This window comes from Penicillium coprophilum (assembly GCF_028826855.1).
Source record: "Penicillium coprophilum strain IBT 35676 chromosome Unknown utg000002l_segment0_segment1, whole genome shotgun sequence".
Taxonomy (NCBI): domain Eukaryota; kingdom Fungi; phylum Ascomycota; class Eurotiomycetes; order Eurotiales; family Aspergillaceae; genus Penicillium; species Penicillium coprophilum.
In genome coordinates, this window is record NW_026622722.1 from 457,970 (window position 1) to 483,104 (window position 25,135).

Sequence of the window (25,135 nt, forward strand, 5' to 3'; positions counted from 1 at the left end):
TCTTCTACGCTGAAATTCAAAGACCTCAAGAAGTCCAAGCAACTGGAAATAGATATGGACATGCACCCTTATATTCCTCTCCAGATTGAGGACGAATTCGCAGAACTCGAAATCATGGGACCAACTGGCGGGGCGTGGGAAAGGATTGCTATAGACCAACCTGACTCTCTACAAGACACTAAATACCCGGACATCCATACCTGGGAAGGGCAAATTGCTCCCGGAGTGTTAATAGTCGAGGAGATAAAGAAAGCACCGGGTTTTCATATGTCAGAGGTCTGTCAGGCCATTTACCAGCACCATTTCCCGATTGATACCTTGAAATATGTCTATTTGATCGACATTTGCAACAAAGATACCCGTTCATTTGTGAGGGACGAGCTATACACCGAATATAACGGCCTCGCTTGGCCAGACGACAAGATACGTGATTGGATACCTGGAACTCCAGAATTCGAGGCGTTGTTAGGAACAAGACTGGGACGGACTGTGGCATATTTGATTTTGGGGGCCTTCAAACGTGGAACTCGCCGAATTACACGGATCAGGATCTTCCATTCGTTTGAAGCATTGCAAATGCAGTTTGCCATTGAGGAGATTGAACAGAGTATTCCTACTCGTACTACCATACAGACCCCTTCGGATTGCAGTACCAATTCCGTGGGTCCTGAGACAAGGTCACTATCGCGCCGCCGGCGAAAGTTAGAATATAGGAAACGCAAGTTGGATGAGCATGAAGATACTAGACCAATGAAAATTCGGAGAAAATGACCCCTTGAGCTACAGACTTACCATTGGGGTTATGGAAGCTTAACCAGTGTACGGAGTACTTTTTATTTGTATTTGACGTCTTCTTTGTCTTTGCTCACGAGGTAATATTGTGTATTTATACCTTTCTGATTGTATGAATTTGTGTCTCCGTGTTCTTTTCTTCGGTCATCAAGTAAATCCATCATAATGCAGTATTTGTAACTTGTCCTTTCGGAGTGGAAGTGACCCTATATGTTGAGTTTCCCCATAGAAAAGACCACAAAGAGACATGCTCACATCAAAATAATCAGGGCAGTAGAGAATTAGTAGACAAGTTAGATATACTAGACAACCTTGGAAGGCGGCCTGGTATCCTTGGTTATACAGCCTCGAACACCGCCGCTTTCACTTTCAGATCCCACAACTTCCCATTTACCAACTCCATAAATTTGAGCTATTCTCTCTCTGATTCAATTTCTATTGAACACATTCTGCTAGTGCATTGCAGAGCAATAAGTAGCCGACTGGTCTAGAGCTGGGGCTTTGTTCCGCCGGGTCGGCGGACCTGCCAACAATATACTCAAAGCTCCCTGCACCGAAATGATACCCAACAGAATCCCTTTCTTTCAAAATTATAGATCCTTGACTTACCAATTCTGCGAGTCTGGCATTTTTCGACTGACTTGAAAGAATTCGGCATCGCGCCCCATGGCTCCCTTGTTGTTGGGTCTGGGGATTGCAGTGGTCAAATCCCGTCAGTAGCCAATGAGAAGCCCCTGAAGTTGATCAAACTAATATCTACAATTCCTCATACTTAGTTGCCATTGCTATATGGGCTGCCATTTGTGCTCCATTCCGTGGTCAGAAGGGAGGTGCCACAGCCTACAAGCATGTTGTGCTGTCTTTTTTGCGGGCGATCTTTGAACATGCATCTATGGAGGAGCTCCAGTGAGTCTAGATACGAATCAAGAGAAAAGATACTTGGATAGATACAAACCACTGATCTAATAAAGAAACAATTCTAATACCTTGCAGACTTGCTCTTCCCCCACTATCGCTCAGAAAGGTTACGAAGCCCACATGAAACGGCAAAAAGCCCCTCCTAACATACTCGTGCTCCCCGACGGTACAACGGCATTCTGGCTGGGGGATCCTGCGGCTGAAAAGTTGATCATCTACTTTCCTGGTGGTGGCTACTGCCTCCCCGCGCTACCCGTTTACTTCAGTTATCTCGAGGCTCTCTCTACGAACATAAAACAACATGGAGAAAGTATTGGTGTGTTATTAGTCTCATATGAGCTTGTCCCTCAAGCCCGATGGCCTCGTCAGTTACAACAAGCCGTTGTCGTTCTACAGTACGCCATCCAAACACTGGGAAAACGACCGTCAGACATTGTTCTTCAAGGTGACTCAGCAGGTGGTCATCTTGCACTTGCGCTTCTATCACATCTTGCTCATCCGCATCCCCAAGTGAATTTGCCAGGATTTTCAGTGGATGAACCCCTGGGAGGAATGATGTTGCTGTCCCCTTGGGTTGACTTCAGAACTGATCATGCGAGCTCCAGCAAAAATGCGAACAGGGACGTTATTTCGGCTAAGACTTTGAATAGCTGGGCACAGGTACTTCTGGGGCAGACCGTGGAGGATCAGTACAATTGCCCTGCCAAAGCTCCAGGGGGCTGGTGGAGAGATCTTCCTGTTTCAAGAATCTTTGTTGGCGCGGGAGGGGACGAAATCCTCTTGGATCCAACTAAACAGATGGCCGAGAAAATGAAGGTGAGATGATCTCCACAAGATTTGTATTCGATCTAACAGTCTTTCATTCCCAGGCCGAACTCCCCGACGTGAGCATTAGCATTGTGCCGCGAGAATTCCACGTCGAGCCAATCACGGACTTCGCTTTGAAGATAGCCCCTGGTTTGCAGTTCAAGGCAATGGTATCATGGTTGAACCATCGCGATGAAAGGTGAATGGAATGACAGAGATGAAGAGATGCATTCGTTGCATATATTATTTGCATCTCACCTGTAGAGGCGGTCAGAGGGCGCCAACTCGAACAGGTTTGGGGCTTTGTTTGGCGTGTCGCCACATGAGCGCTTAGTTTTCCAGACGTTCCAACGTCGACTGCACAACTTATATGACATAGTTCCAATTCAAATCCTTGCACTGGCACTTGTTGTATGTGAATATATCTTTTTCGAGATGAGTTCGATCCATCCACAGGTGGGGGATCAGCCTCGGAAGAAGATCCGAAAGGGGACCCGCAGTTGCTGGCAATGTACAAGAATACCCCTTACTTCAAATGATCCATTTCTGACAGTCTTTTTTTTCGCACAGGCAAACATCGCAAAGTCCGGTGCGATTTTGCGTCAGATAATGACCAAAACTGCAGGGAATGTCTTGCGCGCGGACTTCCATGTCGCAGCCAAGAATTCCCGGAACCTGACAATCCCCGCGAGTCGGATCGTGCATACCTGAACGAACGGATGGCTCGGGTGGAGACCCTGTTGGAGAAGCTTCTGATACGAGTCGACGGTGGGAGTCATGGAAATGGGAGCAACCAATCGGACTCGAAATCATCCATAGGTCGGGCGGATACAAGCCCGGAATCGAGTCCCCCGACCGTGACTCCAGCGCCGGACAAGTATCCAATTTCGTCTCTTTTTAACAACCAAGCGGTTAGTGTGACAAATCACATCAAGGCCTATGATCCCTCTAGCTCGCGCTTACTCGTCAACAGCTAGGTGTCGAACAATCAGATACCGCTGCAACCGATCTTACACCATATGGCACAATCAACCGGGACTGGGAGAAACTGCGTCGCGATCTGATAGCTCTAATACCCTCCCAGAAGACATTGAAGATCATAGCGGAGGCTAGCAGTAGTTGGTGGCTTATGCGCGTGCAGTTCTTCGAAGACTACGATCAATCATTGCTTTCGTCCCCAGTGGAAACCCTGCAAACGAGTCACCCAGCTGTAGTTGGTAAAGCCGTCCTGTGGATTGCCCTGTGTCTTCAACAACTCCCCCCAGAGTGTGATGTGTCCTCCCTCGAGCTTTGTTGTCCACCATTGGTCTTGGTTGAAGAATGCATCACCCGTGTTTCCACGTTGATCTGCTCTGATGACTCTATCGTCAGTTGTATCGAGGGGCTCGAGTGCTTGATTATGCAAGGGTTACTATTTAGCAATGACGGAAAGCTACGAAGTGCATGGCTTTCTACTCGTCGGGCCGCAGATATCGCCCAGGTAATCGGGTTCCACCGTGCTGAACCGGCTACCAATAAAAGCCCCGATTTTCAACATCGGGCTCGGTCGGTCTGGAGACATATCCTGATGATTGATAGGCATTTCTCGTTGATCCTTGGGGTGAATGGAGCTATATCCAATACGGCAATAGATCTATATCAATCCAACCCAAACGACTCTCAAAATTTGCCCGCGCACAATGCATCCACTCTTAACCCGCTTGCTCGGATAGCTGGATCAATCATTGACCGTAATCAGATCTTCACAGAAGCTACTCCAGCCATGGTACAGATGACGCATATCATTGACGCGGAACTTCAATCGTTCACACCCCCTCCTTTGATGTCGGCCGACAATATTCCGCCCGGCAAGTGTATCGAGCGGTCCAATTGTTTTCTAGAGCTTCACTATCGGCTGTGGTACTACCAGCTCCTGGTGTGGCTACATTTGCCTCTTCTACTAGCGTCAGGTACTGACAACTCCTATGAATATAATCGGAAAACCTGTCTTCAAGCCTGCCGCCACTGCATCGATTGCTACGTCAATCTCCGGCGCACCACTGAAAGCGGGTTTGACTCGAAAGTTCTTCATTTCCAAGCTTTTGCTACGGCAATGGCAATCATTATCAATCGCCTCGGGCCATTTGGCTCGCAAGACTTTGACAAGGAAGACTACATTGCTATCGACCGGGTTGAGGCGGTTCTAGAGCAACTATCGAATACCGTTCCTCCCGACAAGGTTGCATCTCGAGGATTGCACGTCTTGAAGACTATAATGGCGATAGGAATTGGGACCGAACTCCCGCTTGCCGGGTCCGATACAGCGCAGTACCGGAATGGAAGGCTTACTCGAATCAAGTTTGATATTCCCTTTTTCGGCCGGGTACAACTTGAACGTCGTAGCTTCGCCGATCAATCATCTAAAAGCTTTACTGTTCCCAGCACCCTTCCCGGGCAATACTACCCATCATCTTCACGGATGCTCACGATGCCGGACCCTGGTTATGTGGCTGAGCAGGTTTCCGAAACACCCCAACTGGCAGATAACGGCTTGTGCTTTGACCCGAATACCGAGTTTTGGGCTTTCAACTCTGAGTTTACGTTTCAGCCTCCATTTTTGGCTGACTTTGATGTTGATTGGAATAGTTGGGGGATGGATGTGGGGGTATGACGAACGCGTGCATGTAGAGCGTGTTGGTGTTGCTAGCAAGCCTTTGGTTCTTTGGTCTTCGTTTTGGTGGTTCTGCATATCGCTTTCTTTGATTGTACACGAAGTATTGGATTAATTTGACGTGTCTTGGGTGGTCCTGCTTTTGATAGATATCTTGATCTAGCCAGCAACAAAGCTATCTTTATCGACCTCTTGTTCGTCTCATTATCATTTTGCATTATTCACATTCCCTTCATCGGAGGTGAGAAGCTTGACTAAGGATGATCAATTCGAAATGAAAGCTCACACCAATTGCACCTGAAACTCTGATCAACATAGAGATCCTCATTTAAAACATGGAATGGCACTGCCGAATACGCCCACAGCCCATTTGAACATCCCATCCCCCACTATTTTTCGACGATTTCAACCCCATCTCATGGCTATCAACTCCGGGGAGACTAGACAACATTTGGTCGAGCTTGCTTAGGACTTCAAGGTAGCCCTGGCAGATGCCCGTCTTTCACTACGATCGAACTCGCCATAAACTTGGTTACTATATCTTCATAGCCTTGATGCATAATCTCACACTCTCCACAGACATACAACAACATGGTAAAAAAATATCAAATACCCGGACAAGGCCTTCCCTCCAGCCAAGGTCTGATGGTATGCCCTGTGTCCGGGGAGATAACATCACTCACCTACTCTGAGCGTATTGGATTATTGAGAAACATGTAGACCCGGGATTCGACCTACGGTATCTTGACGAATGCTGGTGAGCAAGTGTACCAGAAAGCTGAACGATTAAATACCGCATCCAGATATTCGACTGTGGAATATTCCGTATCGGGGAAAATAATAGCCACAGTGGATGCAAATACAGCGAATCTAGGGGCAAATTGTGATATATCGTGCATGATTCGGGACTCTGTACAGAGTATCATAACCTTGGAAATGACTCTTATCAATATGTTTTGACATGTGACCGGGAACTTGTCAGTAAATAACATACAGCCATACAAACATATCTGTATCGTGGTATTATCCTAGCACTATGGGGTAGCATGGGGTACGCACTATCCCACATGGGTCGTAAAATACGTTTGGGTTTGGCGCGTCCTCCGGCCAGAAATCTGGCAGAGATTACCACAAAATCACGCAATCGGCATGGTCGTGTGACTGTATTTCCACGGATACTGTTTCCAGACCCATCAATCTTGAATCCATGGCGCGGATCTCTTCGATCGAACCTTTTGGAAGGTCCACAAGTCCAGGCAGCTTCCAAGGTTGCACGATATCTAGATCGGAGTTCCCCACATTCATATCTGAATTGAGTCCCGGGGATCACATAATAATTGGAACTCGCAACGGGACCCATGATTCGGATGTTCCAAGGGCAAAAGTCGTCATTAAACAGGGTAGCAGTTTGCTTCGTGAGCTACGACTATGCCCTAAGTGCAAAGAGTCTTCAAGGTGGCCTGTTCCAGCGCGAGCTTGATATCTCGGGCAAGTCATATTACTTTGCCAGGTCACATCTGACACTCCCTAATTGAACAAATCGCCGTATATTGTTTCAATGCAGTAAGTAATTAGCTGTAGTGATCAGTTGGTAAAGTATCGTGTCATTATATGCTTGAGATATCAAAAATGAGGAGAGAAATGACGCTAAACCAAACAACGATCGCTGAGAGAATGAGCAAAGACCAGCTTTAGAAAGAATCGGGGGATATATATTCAATTACGGAGGGATCTGACTGAATCCTCAGAAGGACAGAGTCTGTGATATAGGCCCTACGTACATCAGTGAGAGGTCGCGTTGGGACGTGGACAACACACGTACGAAAAGCCCCTCGCGATCATATCCGGAAATCTGTTTGTGACAGAACCTCCTCCTTCGTGGATTTGCTGCATGTAGGCATTGATCTGCTCCGTCGGAACCGAGTCTTGAAAGGTTATCTATCGGTGTCAGTAGGATTGGTGGGGGACAGAGCGAAGGGAGATTTACAATATATTTTAGCGCCATCGTGGCCTGTCTAATGAGTACGGACTGTGAGAGAAGGCGAGACTTGGGTCTCACTATTCAAGGACAGATGCCTGTCACTATATAGGTCTTCCTGGACTCAAGAATGCTGACGTCATTCATTATATGGGCCTCGTTTTTGGAACGCCCGGGGCCCCGAGGACCCTCGGATACGCAGGTGGCCACACGTCTTATCTATACCGTTCGGATATATAATTTGTTGCGGCTGTGTATTTCCCTCTTGAGTGTTTAATAGTCGAGCATTGCCACGATCGTCCTCTCCAGAAGCTCCCAGGGTCTGTCCCTCAAGGGTACCCCCTCGAAGACACCAATCGGCGACATTCCATACTCCAAATAGGGTTTACACCCACTCTACGGTGATCATGCGCAAAATATCGAGAGAGAAAAGATGGTTGCACTCTAGCTTGCTGATTCGAACTCTCATGTATATAGATCTATCGGAAACAGAGGCATGACACATGACACGCTGGGTGGTCGCAAAGGAAGTCAATAATACGTGTTTCATACGTGGGGGAAACAAAGAAAAAGCACGCAGGGGGATTCCTGAAGGTGGCCCAGAGATCTTATTTTAAAATGTCCAATCCTTGGGATGACAGGAGCTCCGTGAAGTTACCCAGAGCCCGCTTGGAGGATGGATCCCTGGCGGAACACTCACTCAACCATCGCAGAGCCTTTGCGACTCTTTCGATTGACTCATTTCTTTCGCTAGCACCCATTTGAGTATGGGTGAGCAACTGTGTGATGAGTACTACGGTGCTCTGCGTGAGGTAGTGGAGAGCACACCACCAAGGGGAGCAACCCAGGAGCCAGGAGACGTTTGGTTCATTGGGTAAGAGATCAAGCATTTGAACTGCTGAATTGAGACAAATCACTGCCATTGGGGAATCAAGACTAGTCTTGGGGTCTTCACCGCTCAGTTGAGAACGAAGGGCAGGTTGTGAGATGACAAGTTTGGTGGAATAGTATTGAAAGGCCAGACTCGTCCGCTGACGGACAAAACCTCGGTCAACTCTGGTTTCGGTGAACCGATAAGTCTCAGGGAGCCGAGCAAACCAGTTGTCAGCGGCGCTGTTGAGCGATGCCATGGCCAGTTCGGTATCATTGCGTGATTTTTGTCCCGCTTCGGGAGAATACAAGATTTCAATTGCTTGTCTCATCACGGCTGCCAAATCAACGGAATATAGTAAGTATAATGACACGTTAGCCTGGAGCTGCTGGGTGGGTGAGTCTCGTTGAGGCGTGGACTGTGGAGAAGGCGGAATGGTTAAACGGTCGTTCGGTTCAGTCGAGGGATCGAAAGATAGAAGAGAAGCCATGAGACGAGCTCTGGAGTGATGGTCCAAGATAAGCCTCACTACATGCTCATCCCAGAAGTCTTCCTCCTTGTAAGGCACCGGCAAAGGGGTTGTGCAGTGTTCCTGCTGAATTCTGGGCATGCGTCCAGTCATCACACAGAGCAGGATGTCTAACATGTATAGCGCCCACCATAGCCGGTATCTGGTTTCTTTGGACACGTGTGTGATTCTGGGACTTTCGCTACGAAGGTGAATTCCCATGGCGATCGCCGACTGAATTGCAATACCACATGTTCGCCAGGCCCTAAACCAAAATCAGTGGATAAGTAAAAGCTCGCGGTTTTCAACCTACCTATTGGGCTGTCCAATGGATAGCAAGTAAAGTGAAATTAGCCCCTCTACCTGAGTCTGTTGCAGGTTTGGGTTATCCAACAGCGCACTCTCGCCCATGACCAATCGTCGGGCACGCGAAAAGTACACCGTGTGGTTGTTGTGATCCAGCTGGGATTGGTCTCTGGAAAGCTCAGAATGTCTTGCAGCGATCGCAAAAACCATATTCAATAACGCCATCCACTTGTTTCCAGGGTGTGTCGTTGAGTTCGAGTAGAATGACCGACACTGACTTAGAAAAATCTCTTTGCCGACGACGGGAAAGGAGGCGTGCGCAACTTGGAAGTATCTGTCCACAAGATCATCGGCGACAGCTTGTGGAGGATATGCGAAGACATCTAGATCGTTTATTGGCGGGATTCCAGCATCATCTATGAAGAATCCACAGGACGAAATCGATGGACGGGCTGATTCCTCCAACTGACCGTCCGGGTTAGAATTCTGACCGATCAGGCACTTAAGTCTGTACAGCCATGCGGTTGCCGAATGTTCTCCTATAAATCCCATCATCTGTAGTGAAATGTCCCCATTAAAGTCCTCCAGGGTGTAATCCACGTAGGAAAGTGTTGGGGTTGGTGAGTCTGTCTCATCTGGTAATTTGGCGACGGTCGGCGATGACGGGGAAAGACTAGCTATCTGTGAGTTGTTAGACAGATCAAGAGGTCTGATTTTGGTCGACTGGATGGAAAATCGTTTGACTGACTTTTCCGAGAGCTTGGTCAACGATTTTGGCTAGCTCGGTGTCGAATCTGGGATAAATCTCGCGCACGAGAGATTCGTAGTGTTGGAGTTGGGTCGTTATTGCTGTGAGTTGTCTAAATTCTAGCGGTAAATATTTTGGGCGACCACATGTAAGACAATCACAGACCTAGCATTTCTCTCTCGTTTCCCATCGACGTAGACGCAATGAACATTGGCCTCCGCACACCGGAGGCAAGAAGGTCGATGACCAGAACACTTATTCTTTTGTTTGCGACAATTGTGGCACGCTCGACTAACTCGACCATTATTGCTTACAAGTGGAAGGTCAAGTCGGGGGATGGCCACTTTGGCGTTCACTGGCTGTTCCCCTATGACTCGAGATGTACTCCAGGTATAGTGTGTACCGAGGACTGTCGAGTCGGGTCGGGGCAAGGTTTCTCTACTTTCAACGACAGCTGCATCGTAAGTAAAGGGATCCTTATCATCTGAGGAAACAGGTGGATAGGTTTCAGACTGCGAAGAGTGATGGAGAGGTGGCCTTCCGCTCATTGCGACTTCGCAGCCCGCTATTCATTGTCAGTGAGATATAAGCGAAAACGAGAAAAAGCGAAGACCCACGACCGAACAATATTGTGAGGAAGGGATCGGGAAGAAAAGCCCCTCAGAGAAATATCCCTGCCGGTGGATTTGATGGCCGGAGTATAGCTTGCAACAGGACTATTTTGGTGAATGAAGTCAAGCCTGTGATTGGCAGGCTATTGCTGCCGGTTGGAAGATTGTTCGATACTATTGGTTGGTGTACCGAGTGCAAAGCCCCAGCCCACTAGCTAGATTTAGTCAAGGCATGAACGTGTCCAGTGTTGATGCTCAACTATTATTTAAGTTGTTCTGTATATCTAGACCTAGGTCTATAGATTATAAATGGAAAGTGCTGGATCATTCTACATGACGATTTCACGTTCGGAACACCACTCTTTGATAACGTTTGAAATTTCCATATGGGATGTACTACAACTGTATAGAACACACGAATCTATGTTCTCTAAATCATATGTGTATATATTCACTCCGTGTACTCAATTTGATGTTAAACCATAAAAGTGGTATGATGTTGTAAATTCCCTGAATGCAAAAGTGATTCTCACCCTACAATACTAAGATTCTCCCAAAGTGCGAACTAACCAATTAAAGTAGTCCTGACCGTACTCCTCTAGAAAAGGTATCAAGCTCCGGATCAAATCATCTTCGCCTTGTAGTGAAATGGGAGCGGTCTATTGTCCCGAGAAACGAGAAAAAAGTATGAAGACCCACAGTCTACCCGAGGACGGTAGTGTATTGCCGCAAGTCAGATTGGCTCAGTAACCAATGAAACTTGGACGATTCCGCTCAAAAATGGGATGTGACGCAATAGGCGTGAAGATTTGGAATTCCTATTTAGGACTTGGACTTTTCTACGACGAATGTTGTAGAATACCCTATGACAGCTCGGCAGATATCTTGCACTCATTTCGATTGTGAATTTCTCTGGCATTTCAGCCTTATGGGAACCTTTCAAGTTTCAACCTTTCGATTCTGCACGGAGGTCTCCGTACTCCGGGGGGTTCGCGTCTAAAAGATAGTGCCAGGATAAAACCCCCAGGGTTGTGTCAACACGCGCTTGGCACGGCTACCGGATAGCTCCCGAAGTCTCTCATCCTTAGTCACTCTATCTATCCCTGTGTTCATCTTGACCTTTTGATCTTTATTCTCTCATATCGAAAGCGGTACAAAGCACTCTGTAAGTACAGGGAATGACTCATAGTGGTTCGCTGCTTATGTGATCTTGTAATATGTCTGTTTAGTATTATTTTCAGACGTCTCAAATACTCTATTTAGAGGTCTTTGCAACCGTTTTCTCCCTCGCAATATCATAGGTAGATAGTAGAAAGGAAGCGGTAAGAGGCCTGATAATTTGTGATATGAACTTTTCCATGTTCAACTTAGGGCTTGTATGACGTCATATGCTATATATACAGAGCGAGGATCACATTGATTCACCTAATATTCATCCCTGTCGCCATGGCACAACATAAACCTGACAGAACCAATAATCCATCTTGGCTTTTGATCTATATTTCAATGCACAGCTCTTGGACTTATCTACATGACTAGATGAACAGCTCTCAAAGACTTGACAAAGAGCAAAAGCAAGTTGGACCAGGGCCAACATCAAATGTGGGGTAATAAAGACTTTATATATAACTATAGGGACGAAACAGTAGTAGAGCCTTGGGATTAGGTGCCAGTCACAGATAAATGAGAAATCATATAAAGCTCTCTTCTATTTCCAGGGAATATATCGTCATAGCCCATTTCCTGATCGATGACGTAGTCCTGGGGAAGCTCCCATGTCGATCACGAAGTTTCCTACTTGGTATGTTTTCTCCCTCTACAATTCTGTTTTCCTTTGATCTCAGGATGCTAAGAAGGTGCATTCCTTCTTGTACGGTCAATCAAAGTTAATTCAAAGAGAACAGAAAGCTCAACCTGATTCATATCCCCTCCAACCTCCAAGATGGCTACAGGCCAGCAATCTAATGCTCCCCAGAGCCGTCGAGTCGGGGAGCATTGGAGTGGTGCCAATCCAATTCCAACCATTCATCACTTTATGGAACATATCGATGCCGAGAAGAAGGAACGGGATCGCAGGATAGACGAAGAAAACAGATTTAAGCAAGAGAAGGCTGCGCGTGAAAAAGCGCAACAGGCGTCTGGAAAACAACCAGAGCAAGCGGACCAAAAAGATCAGAAAGATGGGGATGCTGTCGCTCATAAGCCACGTGAAGTTTCCCAGGCCAAGATGCGTACCGTGACAGACCCGACCACGGGCAAGGACATCGGCGTTGAAGACCTAGATGAAACATCCATGGAAGCTGTAACAAATCCAATGGTATGTGTGATGATCTTGAACAAACTATGGATGAAATCTGATCCATTCGCAGTTGACCGTTCCCAATGCAAATCTTGGAAAACATACGGTGAGTTGTCCCTATAGAATACCGTTCATCGAGGCCTACCACTGACATGTATGTCAGGACATTCAAACTAGTGCCGACCAAGATCTTGCCGAATATAAGGAAAAACAAGACATCACCGCACCCCCGATCCCATCGCCGAAGGCACCACCTCCGATGTTCCCATTCGAGGAGAGAAGACGAATGTTCTGTTCCACCCCACCCCAACTGTCTCATACCAGCCTATGTTTGATTCGTTGCAAAAGCGTGCGACGAGTCTCTGCATAGGAATACCTGTTGCCATAATTGTACTAGGACGGATGTTCGGAGGGTCTCTTTGGGGCCTTATCCCCCTGGCTGCATGCATCACGAGCGGCGTATGGCTATGGATGCAGGAGGTCATTCGTAGTGGCCGAGCAATGGAGTGGAGTAGTGAGCATCTCCGTGGCCAGATGGTAAGTTTTCCATTGTATAGTCTTGTCGGTGGATAGAAACACTGACGGTTCAAAAGGCCACTGCCAATCTGCTCCCTGAATCCGTCGAGTGGATGAACAGTTTCCTTGGCGTTATATGGGGACTGATTAATCCAGAGATGTTGACGCCTGTGGCCGACACAATTGAAGATATCATGCAAGTCTCTGCGCCCAAGGTTGTAGAGAATGTTCGCATTGCAGAGATTGACCAGGGTGACAACCCACTACGAATTCTGAGCATGCGGGCTCTACCCGACGATCATGTGCAGGATTTGAAGGAAAACATCCGCGAGGAGAACAGAAAGAACAAGGATCCACAGGAAGCTGCTGCTGCTGAGGAAGGAGCGAGTTATTACAACATGGAAGCATCCTTTGCCTATCACGCAAAACCAACTGGTCAGTCTACTTCGGCAAAAGCACGCAATATGCACATGCAACTGGTCTTCTACCTTGGAATTCGAGGCTTGTTTGGTGTGCCGTTCCCCGTGTTCGTGGAGCTGATCGAACTCGTCGGAACTGTCCGCATGCGCTTTCAAATGATGCCCGAAGCACCTTTCATGAAGGATGTGACTTTCACGTTAGTCGGCATTCCTCACGTCAGAGCTGGCTGCATGCCAATGTTCCGAACGGGAGTGAATATTCTTAACTTACCCCTAATCTCCAACTTTGTCAACTCCGCTATAAGTACCGCGTGTGGCATGTTCGCAGCCCCCAAGTCAATGACCATGGATCTTGGCATGATGTTGACAGGAGATGATATCCACAAAGATACTTTGGCTCTTGGTGTGATGTGGATTCGCATTCACCGCGCTGTCGGCTTGAGTAAACAGGATGCCCGCGGCAGCGAAGGTGGTGGCAGTGATCCATACATTAATTTGTCCTTCTCAAAATACGGCAAGCCCATGTATTGTACTCGCGTGATTACTGATGACCTGAACCCAGTTTGGGAAGAGACTGCCGCCCTTCTTGTGACACCAGAACTGATCAAGGCCGATGAAAATTTGAGCATCGAGCTCTGGGACTCCGACCGCAACACAGCGGATGATATTGTCGGCAAGGTCGAACTACCGATCCGTGAGATGCTTCAGCATCCCAGTCGGATGTATCCCCAGGTGTCAAAGCTTCAGGGTATGGATGAGGGCACTGAAATGCCCGGTCAGCTACATTGGGAAGTTGGATACTTCGGGAAACCAAAACTCCGCCCTGAGCTGCGCACTGATGGCAAGAAGAAAGACCTTCCTGATAATCTTAAAGGTAATCCGACTTTCGAAGACGAAAAGGGAGCTATCAACAACGATGAAGAGGATGCCATCATGCACACACCACCTGATCCAATCTGGCCCAGCGGTATTGTGCACATTGTTGTACACCAAATCGTCAACCTTCAGCTAGCCAACATCAAGGGCAGTGATGGGAACCGCAAGGGCAAGGAGTATGAGCCGGCGAAGCCGTATGGGGAGAACACAGAGGAGCAGGGTGAAGACCTTCCAACAAGTTATTGTAAGGTTTTGTTGAATGATCAATTGGTACGTATCTGTAGATACATATCACTCAATTCCAATTCCCAAATATTAACAGCATGTCCCAGATCTATCGCACTCGTGCAAAGGCTGTGAGCTCCAAGCCTATTTTCAACGCAGGAACAGAACGATTTGTTCGCGACTGGCGGTCAGCCGTCGTGACCGTCACCGTTCGAGACCAACGCTATCGCGAGCATGACCCCATTCTCGGCGTGGTTCCCTTAAAGCTATCTGATATTCTCCAAACCAGCTCACAAGTGACCCGCTGGTATCCACTCGATGGTGGCATTGGATTTGGACGCATCCGGATTTCCCTTCTGTTCCGCCATGTGGAGACCAAGTTGCCACCTACCATGCTTGGCTGGGATGTCGGCACCTTTGAATTTGTTGGACAAAGTATTACCGCGAAGGACTACGGTCGAAACACTAAGATCAAGCTGCGCACCGGTGGCAGCGTTGGCAAAATCACCCGGCACAAGTGTCAGCTGAATGGCAGTGATGCGGTATTTGATACCTCTGATGCGACTTTCCGCGACTCACTGCGCATGCCCGTGAAGCACCGATACCGCTCTCCAATTGTGTTCGAGTTCCATAACCAGGGCAAGCGAAGCGCAGCATCATACGCTGTTCTGTGGCTCCAACATCTTGTTGATAACGAGGAAACAGATATCGACCTTCCCATCTGGACAACAAAGATGGGTGCTCGCTTGACACAAAACTACGTCACGGAAGAGAACTGGAAGGCCAAGGAAACACCCGGGCTCGAAGACTTGACGGAGGTAGGACGCCTGCAATTCCGATGCAAGTTCTCTCCTGGAATTGACGAATCGCACGAGCGTTTCGTGGTTGACAACGACTCCCGGGAGACCTTCGAGACCTGGGAAGCGTGTCTGTCACAAGGTGTCCGTTCTCGCACCGTGCAAATTGAAGTTCCCGCAGAAGTGCAAGAAAAGCACGAGCGGTCTTTGATCGACGGACGGGACGTGTTGAAGCAAGCCTCGCCCACTGAACGTCATCGGTGGATTGACCACCACGGCCAAGACTGGAGTGGTGCGTTTGGCCAAGACCCGCGTGCCTACACCGATTCCATCGGACGCAAGGTCGCTGAGCCTGGCCGGGACCACCCTCCCCATGACCCATACACCCCTCCCCCTTTGAGGGATCACTCTGCTCATCGATCCAGTTCCCCAAGTGAATATCACTACGACGAGGACACCTCGCAATCAGATGATGAACTCGAGTCATTGTCGAATGGACCCTCGACAGTTGGTGGCAGTACTGGAGGGCCACCTGCATCGCAAGCCAATATGAGTACCAGCCAGATCAACAGGGCGAATAAACACAGCGAGCAGCGACAGCAACGTGGTCTCATGCAGTGGCGACCTGCGCGGAATGCTGCCTTTGCCAAAAATGAGGCCAAGTATGCGCTCCGTAAGGTGAAGAAGAAGGTCGGGGCGGGAGGCCTCACTGGTCGCGAGCCAGATGTCGAGACGGAGACTTAACGAAGTATGAATGTTTCCTATTTGGTTCAGGCGTTTTGTATGTTATTTGCATGAAACGATTGTGTAAATTTGGATATCCATTCTTTACTGTATAGGCTTCACGACTTATTGAACGCTCTCCATTTGTATACGGAGCCATATATAAGATACATCTTTGACATATATTTCCGTCGCTTAGGGTACAATTCCAGTATCTCTTAAGAGACTTTAGGCCCCAACAATAGATGAGACATCTCAACTCGCCACATATCAAGACCATCATAAGATTGAGAAGATAAAGAATTGGATTCATGAACTTTGCCAGTCACTCGCTGCTTTATTTCGCGGTGCCTTATGAGATTGGAGGAAGTACATATACATCGGAAGGATATAATGCATAAAAGATATGTTAAAACAACAAGCATAGAAAATGATCAGAAAAGAGGGCAGATGTGCCCAAAGCCACCGGATAAACCCAAACAGCGCCTCTATACAACATGATTCGTGAATAATATATGCATCGCCATTATTATGCCGAGAAAAACAAAAGCGACAGAAAAGAATATGAAAAAAAGAAAAAAAAAAAAAAAAATCAAGACATCATCCATAAAACCATGAACATTGCATAATTAATGACCGGGTGCAAAGTCGGTGGATACCCGAAGAGACTCCGAGCCAAAGGTAACCTGAGCCGAATGCAACAATGAGACATTCTCGGGGCCATTGTTCGAGACCTTCTCGACAGGCCCCAGAGTCCACTTCCATTCCCTGCGACGCTTGGCACCGTGTAGAGGAGTCTGCGGCGTCGACGAGCCATCAGCCTCAAATCCATCTAGCAATGCCACCGCTCGGACCTGACGCTCGATACGCATAGTACGGCGTTTCTTGCGCTCCATCTTGGAGAGCGAAGACCCACGCACGCTTTCATCGGCGCTCGCATCATCGCCTGAGGCACTTGTCTCTGATGTTGACGGGCTGGAATCGGTATCCTCTTTTTCGCCCTCGAGATTAGGAGCGGGGCGTGTCTCACGTGAGGGTTTGGTGTCTGCCTCGTCTTGCACCGCCTCCTCCGTTACGAGATCGAGGTGTTGAGCGGTGTAGCGTTCTGTTCGGATCTCTTCTTCCAGTGGGTATCGGTAGCTGACTTGTTTCTTTGCTGGGAAGAAGACGCGGCGCGAGGCTGCGCCGTTGGGGCCATTTCCACCCGCTGATATGGAGCCTGATTGTCGGCGGGTCGCGGATTCTAGTGGAGAATTGCGTAGGATGCTGCGCACTCCGATGGGGAGTTGATAGGGGTTTCGGGTGAAGATATTATTGTTGGAGTGTAGGATGTAAGGGGAGGACGGTTTATTGTAGCGGGTAGATTTCGACGGGGAGGTTGCGGATGATGGAGATGTGACTTCGTAGGCGTTCTTAAAGGTATTTCGAATGGTGGGGGATGCAGCTGGTGCCGCTGCGAAAGAAAATGATAGGCCGGTGGTTGAAGAGCCGAATGTGCGAGGGAGAGCGGTGGTTTGGAGGGTCAGTTTTGGTCTGGAAGTTATGGTAGTCGTGGCATCTGGTGACAGACACGACATATTGGAAAAAAGCAAAGTAGAGAGAAGAATCGAAGGATCAAAATCAAAGATCAAAGATCAAAGAGAGAAAAAAAAAGAGGAAAGATGTTTAGCGGGGTTGAACTAAGAATAGAGGAGGTTGGCGCTTGGTGTGTGATGAAGGATGCATGTCACTTCCCTCTTGACAGTTTTCCATAAATATTGTATACAAAAGCCCTAATATCAGATACTATATAAATACATAGAGGTAAAAAGTCTACTCCGTAGAGATCTTCTAGACTCAAGTGGATGCGTAACTATCGACGCCACCGTCGAAACTATTTTCTTCTCTAATCTAATTCTGAGTCCTCGGCATATTTTATCGTACCCCCCTACAGGGTTTTAAATCTATTAAATCAAATCAGGGTTAGAATCAGAATCAGGATCAGGATCAGAATCAGGATCAGAAAAAAAAAACATTCTATAAAAAGAAACAGGGCCCGTGGGTCTCCGATCTAGGTACTGTACATCTATACGGTGGCGAAGACCTAAAAATTGTACATACACAGGTGGTTTGGAAAAATATCTACAGTCGAAATGATTGGGAGTTGGAGTTTGTCTCTTTAAATCTACTTACTCCGTACAATATATGTTGGATGTGTGAAGCCACCTCAAATGCTATGTGTGACGCAAGGTCAAAGGTGGCCGTACTCCATGAAAGGCCAGAAGTGACTCCAGCCTGGCATTACTGAGCCACACACGCCACATACGCCGCACTAGCCACATACATGTTCCTGGGTGTTCAAGCCTTCGGTTCCTGACTTTGTTCCATCGGGCTTTCAGCTCCAGGCACCCGTCAACTCACATGGACACTTCTCTATCAGCCCAAGTTCATGGCTGCACTGGTGCGCAACGATAGTCGGATCATCCTCCACTTGGTGACTCCTCCCACTCTTACCTACTGCCTTGCTTTGACTAACCATATCCAGGATTATGACTGCTTCTATGCATCCGTTTTTGAGGCTGAGCAACCTGAATTGAAATCTCTTCCCTTGGCAGTTCAGCAAAAGCAGATTGTGGTAACTTGCAACTACGAAGCCCGACGGCGAGGTCTGCGTAAGTTGCAGCTCATCAGAGATGCCAAGCGCATCTGTCCCGATGTGGTGATAGTACTAGGTGAAGACTTGACCAAATTTCGAGATGCCTCCAAAAAGCTGTATCTGCTGGTTCGCTCCCTTATCTGGGGCGACCGTGTCGAAAAGCTAGGCTTTGACGAGCTCTTTCTCGACGTCACGGAAATGATTGACTACAACACTGGCGTGCTGAATCAACATGACTTGGCAAATTCGTATTTCCATCTTGATCGACAGGACCCGACCGTTGGGTTTTCCTACGATGCCACTCGCTTCCAGGGCTCAACCTTCCCTGCAATGGAGGCAGCCGCCGTCGCTCAGAAAGATCCGTCTTCGTTGGAGATGCGCTTACTCGTTGCCTCTCATTTACAAGGCCATATACGGAGTACACTAGAGCATCAAATAGGCTTCACAGCTACGGGCGGGATCTCAACCTCCAAACTGCTGGCAAAATTGGTCGGCAATGTTCACAAGCCCAACGGCCAAACGACTCTTCTGCCGCCATATACGGCCGCTGAACATAATACGAGCAATGTGTTTCAGTTCCTGGATGATCACGAGATCCGAACAATTCCTGGAATTGGATCTCGGATTGCCCAGAAGCTGAAATCCCATATCACAGGGCAAGAGAGTGTCGATGAGAAGATCACAGTCAAGGATGTCCGCCAGTTCCCTGGCATGGGTCCACCTCTACTGGACAAGATCCTTGGTGGGCCAGGCTCAGTGAAAGGGATCGGGATGCGCATGTGGGGCGTTCTCCATGGAGTAGATAATTCTGAGGTGCTAGAGGGTCGCGATGTGCCCACCCAGATCAGCATCGAGGATTCCTATGGACGATTAGATACTCTCGAGAGTGTACGACGAGAGCTAGTAGTATTGTCGCGAAGTCTGATCCGCCGTGTAAGAACCGACCTACTTGATATGAGTGATGACACTGTTCCTCAAGGAAGATGGCGTGCTCATCCTCGCACTCTACGATTATCGACCCGACCAAGACCTCGCCCTGACTTAGGTGCCGGGCATGCGTACAGTTCCAATCGCATCTCTCGCTCGGCACCTTTACCGCCCTTTATCTTCAACTTGGACGAGAATATTGATGCATTGGCCGAACGGCTGGTCCGGGAAAGTGTTTTTTCCATGTTTCGCAAATTGCATCCTGAAAAGGCTGGGTGGAACCTCAGTCTGTTAAACGTTGCGGTTACCAATATGGTAGAGAGCGCAGGGGATCAGAAACAACACAGTGGACGTGATATTGGGAAGATGTTTCGACAGCAGGAGACGGTACTCAAAGATTGGACCGTACAGGAACCCTCTGATGAGTTACCTTCCCAAGTGATAGAGTCACAATCGGACGACGGGTGGGACGACGATGAACCCTTGGGGAGCATGGACTGCCCTATATGCGGGGGGTCGATTCCACAATTTGCTCAGTTGGCACATCAGTTATACCACTCCGAAAGATCCATTATTCGGCAGCCTTGAATGCCAAGCATTGGGAGTCTTTGATAGGTTAATACCAAGTGGCTTGGCCCTGAGCCACTTACGCGTCCTAAAAACCCTGGCGCTTCTGGTATTAACATGGAGTATAGGAGAGTATGAGTATATCAGAGATTTATATATACAAGCTTGAGATGGATGGGTATATGAATATATGGAGTACACGGGGTGCCGACTTATATATGCCAAGGAACATATAAATAACTAGTCTCCACAACCAAAAACAGCCAATTCCCCTTAGAATTGAAAATGTACTCCGTACATGGATTTAAATGGAATTGTTTCACTTCACTGCCAAGCCCTATTGGGGATTCCTAAGCACTTGGCGTGAGATACAGAGTCCGGAGTATCTCCTCTTTCCGACCTTTCTCTTTTGTCTGCACCTACGCCGTATAGTCTCTCGTTCTCTTCTCTTTGATTCAACTTCCAATCCAACTTGGAATTTCCCTTTCTCAGGGCCAAACTTTATCGTGAAAACCAGGAACCCGGGGAAGATCCCTTTTTCGGCCCTGCTTATTGGCGATGAGGTTTTCCAATCTCTTGCCCTTCATCGGTGCATTTTCATTCTTTCAGCAAACACAAGGTAAATATTTCCCTTTTAACACCCGTTATCCAGTCCCTCCGGTATCCAGTCCCCCGTTGCCCAATCCCGCCCGTTGCCTAGCTCCCCCGTTGCCTAGCCCCGTTAGCGCCTAACAATCTACAGCACGATCACAAGCCTCAGAGGCCATTCGACAAGTGACGCCCGTGGATAATGCCATCATTCGTACCCCTTCACACCAAATAAACCATCTCTCCCAGTTCGATATCACCTTCGCTTTACACCAAGACGGCACGCGCATAAAGCTAGAACTCGAGCCCAATCATGATATCCTAGCCGACGACGCTTACGTGCAATATATTGGTGCCGACGGCACAATCACCCATGCGGAACCGATCAACCGACAGGAACACAAAGTTTTCCAGGGTCGCGCCTTGGTAGGATCCGGCAAGGGAAGATGGACGCCCGTGGGCTGGGCAAGAATCACCGTCAAAAGAGATGGCTTAGAGCCTCTCTTTGAAGGTGCTTTCAGTGTCGATGATGACAAGCATCACATTGAGTTGCAATCGACCTACCTCGAAAAGAAGCGCCCGATGGATGCCGACGTCGAACCCAGAAATGGGGAATCTATGATCGTCTATCGTGACTCCGATATGTCTCTCTTTACGCACACTGAGCTCAAGAAGCGGTCGCTCTCTGGATCAGAGAGCTCGGAGGGCTGCAGCGCAGATCGACTAGAGTATAATGCTGATCTGTCCAGTTCGATATTCGGGTATGACCTGGACGAAGCAGATGGTCGGTGGGGTGTCACCTCGTTAAACTCGATGTTTGGATTGGGCAAGCGCCAGTCGTCAGATACTGGCGGTGTCTCGGGCAACACTGGAGGTGTGAATCTGAAAACGACCATCGGTGATTCCAGTGGATGTCCTAAAACGAAGAAAGTCGCCTTGATCGGAATTGCAACGGACTGCAAGTTCACCGAATCATTCATGGCTACCAACTCCACCCCCGGTGCAGCGGCCAAGGACTGGATCATCAACATGGTCAACACGGCTTCAAATCTTTATGAGGAATCTTTCAATATATCCATCGGCTTACGCAACCTGACAATTTCCGAGACAGACTGCACCGACAAGGGCTCTTCTGCTACGCCATGGAACGTGGATTGTAACGGCGGAAATGTCACTTGGCGGTTGAATGAATTCTCCAAGTGGCGCGCAGCCAGCGCAGATAACAATGCCTACTGGACTTTGCTGACAAACTGCCCAACAGGCAGCGAGGTTGGAGTTTCATGGATGGGTAGTCTATGCTCCTCCGAACTGGTCACCTCCGGAGCCAACTCTGTGGCTAGTGCTAACGTCGTAGTTCGCACATCTGGTTCTACCTGGCAGATTTTTGCCCACGAGACTGGCCACACCTTTGGAGCAGTGCACGACTGTGATGAATCCGGCTGCAAGGACAATTTAGAATCCTCATCTCAATGCTGCCCGCTGAGTTCGTCGACGTGCGATGCTGGTGCGAAATATATCATGAACCCATATGCCCAGAACACCATGACCAAGTTTTCGGAGTGTACCATCGGTAACATCTGCTCTGCCATTGGCAAAAACAGCATCAAGTCCTCTTGTCTATCCGATAACCGCGGCGTCGTCACCATCAGCGGCAGCCAATGCGGCAACGGTATCGTCGAAGCCGGCGAGGATTGCGACTGTGGCGACGAAGAAAGCTGCGCCGGCAACTCCTGCTGTGACCCGAAGACCTGCAAATTCAAAGGCAATTCTGTCTGTGACGACTCCAATGACAGCTGCTGCAGCCAATGCCAGTTCGCCTCCGCCGATACCGTCTGCCGCGCCAGCACCGGAGAATGCGACATCGCCGAGACATGCAGCGGAACCTCAAGCTCCTGTCCCTCAAATAAATACAAAGAGGACGGTGCAGCCTGCGGCGAGAAGGACCAAAAACTTTCATGCGCCAGCGGCCAATGCACCAGCCGCGACTACCAGTGCCGCACAGTGATAGGCTCCATGCTGAGCACCAACGAAAGCTGGGCCTGCGGAAACACAGGTTATCCATCCTGCAGTCTCATCTGCGGCGCACCCTCGCTCCCCCACACCTTTGGTACTACGGAGTGCTACAACATGCAACAGAACTATCTCGACGGCACACCCTGCGATGCCGGCGGCCGCTGCAGCGCAGGCCAGTGCAAGGGCTCCTCGGCCCTGGGCTGGATCCGCCAGCACGAGAAGCTGGTCATCGGCGTGTGTGTCGGCGGCGGTACGCTGATCCTGCTCGCTCTCTTCTTCTGTATCTACAGCCGTTGCAGGCGCAGTGCACAGCTCCGCAAGGCACGCAAGGCTATTCCCCCTGGAACATATCGCCGCTATAATGGGCCCCAGCCTAATCACCAGCCCATGGGCCAGTGGCATGGATACTGGAATGGCGGATATCAGAATGTGCCTCCCCCTGGCCCCCCGGCACGATACTCATGATCGCCCCCTTTGCTTTCTGGCTTTCTTCTAGTTTATAGGTTATCTTTAACCTCATTTTGGTTGCATTCGTCAATTTGGGATTTGCGGTCTGCGGGATTTGGGTATCGGCGTCATCGCGGATGGTTGGTTGTCACACATGTATTCCATTCCTTATAGTATTATATCATCCGCGATCTGGGTTTTTGATTTCCTTTCTTTTGGCTATCGTTTTGAATCTGTATACATTCTTCGTGAGTAGATATTATCAAACCCCATTGGACTACTATATTCTATCGCATATCACATTACAAGTTCAGCAACCGCAGCATGTAGATGCACATGTCGTATAGAGGAATTAATATCCATTTGATGTGCGAATGTAACTCAGGATAGACAAACAAAGAAACGATGCACTTACTCCCAAAAAAAAGCATACGAGTAGAACAACAGAAAGGTACACAAATCCCAACACCAAGGAGAACCCCATGCACAAACAATCAACAACCCTCAGTCAAGTCCAAGTCTCCAGGGATGACAGATCCGACCCAAGCGAAGTATCTAAGCCCCAGACAGAAATACCAATAAATCCCCCCCTCCTTCTCATCCTGAGACTCATTGCCAACAAATCCCAACAAAAGCCTCCCGAGTAACACCACCAACACCTTCAAGATCAAACTCCTCAATCATAGCCCTAAGCTCCTCCTCCTCAAGCCCAGTCTCGCCCAGCTCCCTAGCAACACGTCTCAAATCCTCAAGATCAATAAACCCTTTGGCACCTTCATCGAACAGCTCGAACGCACGCAGGATCTCGTCGCGCGGGTCTCGCTCGAGGATCTTCAACGCCGTGACGGCCTGGAACGACGAGAGCGGCATAAGCAAGTTGGACGGGTGCTGCGGGTTCGAAACGGGGCCTTTGTTTGAGGCTTGGGGCTGGGTTTGTCCGTGCTGGTTGCTGGCAGCTTGTTGTTGTTGTACTTGTGGACGTGGCACGCCGTAGGTCGTTAGCAGGGAGATCAGCTCTTGTTTACTGAGGGTGAAGCCGAGAGCGCGGAAGGCGACGCGGAGCTCATGGTAGTCGAGGTGGCGGTCGCGGTCGAGGTCAAAGAGGGTGAACTTTTCGGAGCTGGGTTAGCTGGGGGTTTGGGTTTGATGTTGTGTTTTTCTTCACGATTGGAGGGGCTGGAAGAGGGGATCGCAGGAGGATATAGTAATCGAGGCAGAATTGTAGTTGTGTTTTGGTAGATTGGGGTATCCCTTACAGCTTCGTTGATCTCTTCCCTCTGCTCTTCGGTGAGTCTGCTCAGTGGATTTGCGTCCTGCGCTGGGCCATGGGACTGCGCGTTTGTGGCAGGCACGGGCGCGGACTGTTGCATTTGCTTTTGACCATCGGGGCCGTTGAATTCTGGGTTGGCATTTCCTAGACGATGCCGTGAGAATGATGAGGCGCTGAATGGCATGGCGTTCGGGTTGACGGAGCGTTCTGGCAGTTTCGTGCCGGCGTAGGAGCGCGACGCGAAAGGTTGGCCAGAGGCCATAGTGAATGGCGTGTTCAAATTTAATTAGAAGGATGAAGAGGTCAGCATTAAATCAAGTGGAGGGGCTAGCCCATGAGAATGTGGAGAGATGAGGTGTTTGGCGGTGGGAGGATTCTGGAGACGCGCCGGACGCGGGAATGACTTGTTTTGCTTTTGTTACAGATATAACGATCAACGAAAATACATTATGGGAAATTCTTTGTATTTTATTGCTAGAAGTATGAGTGAGCGAACTTCTAGATACAGCACCCTCTGGTGCTAATCACAAGCAATTGGACATTTAACCCAACCCATCCAAAACTTCCTACCCAGTAGCTAACATTGTCCAACAAAACGACCGTGTGTTCCTCCTATGGATCACTTAGAAGAAAAAAGCAATAGT

The 25,135-nt window shown here is 48.7% G+C and overlaps 8 protein-coding genes across 8 annotated transcripts; 5 read left to right on the plus strand and 3 right to left on the minus strand.

Annotated features, from left to right (window-relative positions):
- Positions 1 to 1,458: 1,458 nt before the first annotated feature.
- On the plus strand, positions 1,459 to 2,720 carry N7500_002227 (Alpha/beta hydrolase fold-3; the record flags this gene model as incomplete). The annotated part of the gene is made up of 4 exons (XM_056673373.1): positions 1,459 to 1,504; positions 1,569 to 1,698; positions 1,764 to 2,526; positions 2,580 to 2,720. The coding sequence occupies 4 exons, from the start codon at positions 1,459 to 1,461 to the stop codon at positions 2,718 to 2,720; spliced, it is 1,080 nt and encodes a 359-aa protein (XP_056533898.1).
- Positions 2,721 to 2,952: 232 nt separating this feature from the next.
- N7500_002228 (transcriptional regulator family TF) lies at positions 2,953 to 5,167 on the plus strand (the record flags this gene model as incomplete). Its single annotated transcript, XM_056673374.1, has 3 exons — positions 2,953 to 3,028; positions 3,088 to 3,428; positions 3,491 to 5,167. 3 exons carry the CDS (start codon positions 2,953 to 2,955, stop codon positions 5,165 to 5,167), a joined length of 2,094 nt encoding a protein of 697 aa, XP_056533899.1.
- Positions 5,168 to 7,753: 2,586 nt separating this feature from the next.
- On the minus strand, positions 7,754 to 9,882 carry N7500_002229 (fungal specific transcription factor domain-containing protein; the record flags this gene model as incomplete). The annotated part of the gene is made up of 4 exons (XM_056673375.1): positions 7,754 to 8,789; positions 8,838 to 9,511; positions 9,579 to 9,679; positions 9,744 to 9,882. The coding sequence occupies 4 exons, from the start codon at positions 9,880 to 9,882 to the stop codon at positions 7,754 to 7,756; spliced, it is 1,950 nt and encodes a 649-aa protein (XP_056533900.1).
- Positions 9,883 to 12,131: 2,249 nt separating this feature from the next.
- Positions 12,132 to 16,065, plus strand: N7500_002230 (C2 domain protein; the record flags this gene model as incomplete). The annotated part of the gene is made up of 4 exons (XM_056673376.1): positions 12,132 to 12,594; positions 12,694 to 13,025; positions 13,046 to 14,569; positions 14,632 to 16,065. 4 exons carry the CDS (start codon positions 12,132 to 12,134, stop codon positions 16,063 to 16,065), a joined length of 3,753 nt encoding a protein of 1,250 aa, XP_056533901.1.
- Positions 16,066 to 16,673: 608 nt separating this feature from the next.
- On the minus strand, positions 16,674 to 17,621 carry N7500_002231 (uncharacterized protein; the record flags this gene model as incomplete). The annotated part of the gene is made up of 1 exon (XM_056673377.1): positions 16,674 to 17,621. One exon carries the CDS (start codon positions 17,619 to 17,621, stop codon positions 16,674 to 16,676), a length of 948 nt encoding a protein of 315 aa, XP_056533902.1.
- An 851-nt stretch (positions 17,622 to 18,472) lies between these two features.
- On the plus strand, positions 18,473 to 20,194 carry N7500_002232 (putative DNA polymerase iota; the record flags this gene model as incomplete). The annotated part of the gene is made up of 1 exon (XM_056673378.1): positions 18,473 to 20,194. The coding sequence occupies one exon, from the start codon at positions 18,473 to 18,475 to the stop codon at positions 20,192 to 20,194; it is 1,722 nt and encodes a 573-aa protein (XP_056533903.1).
- Positions 20,195 to 20,731: 537 nt separating this feature from the next.
- On the plus strand, positions 20,732 to 23,239 carry admB (uncharacterized protein; the record flags this gene model as incomplete). The annotated part of the gene is made up of 2 exons (XM_056673379.1): positions 20,732 to 20,792; positions 20,916 to 23,239. 2 exons carry the CDS (start codon positions 20,732 to 20,734, stop codon positions 23,237 to 23,239), a joined length of 2,385 nt encoding a protein of 794 aa, XP_056533904.1.
- A 591-nt stretch (positions 23,240 to 23,830) lies between these two features.
- Positions 23,831 to 24,753, minus strand: cdc31 (putative cell division control protein Cdc31; the record flags this gene model as incomplete). The annotated part of the gene is made up of 2 exons (XM_056673380.1): positions 23,831 to 24,331; positions 24,478 to 24,753. 2 exons carry the CDS (start codon positions 24,751 to 24,753, stop codon positions 23,831 to 23,833), a joined length of 777 nt encoding a protein of 258 aa, XP_056533905.1.
- Between the last annotated feature and the right edge of the window lie 382 nt (positions 24,754 to 25,135).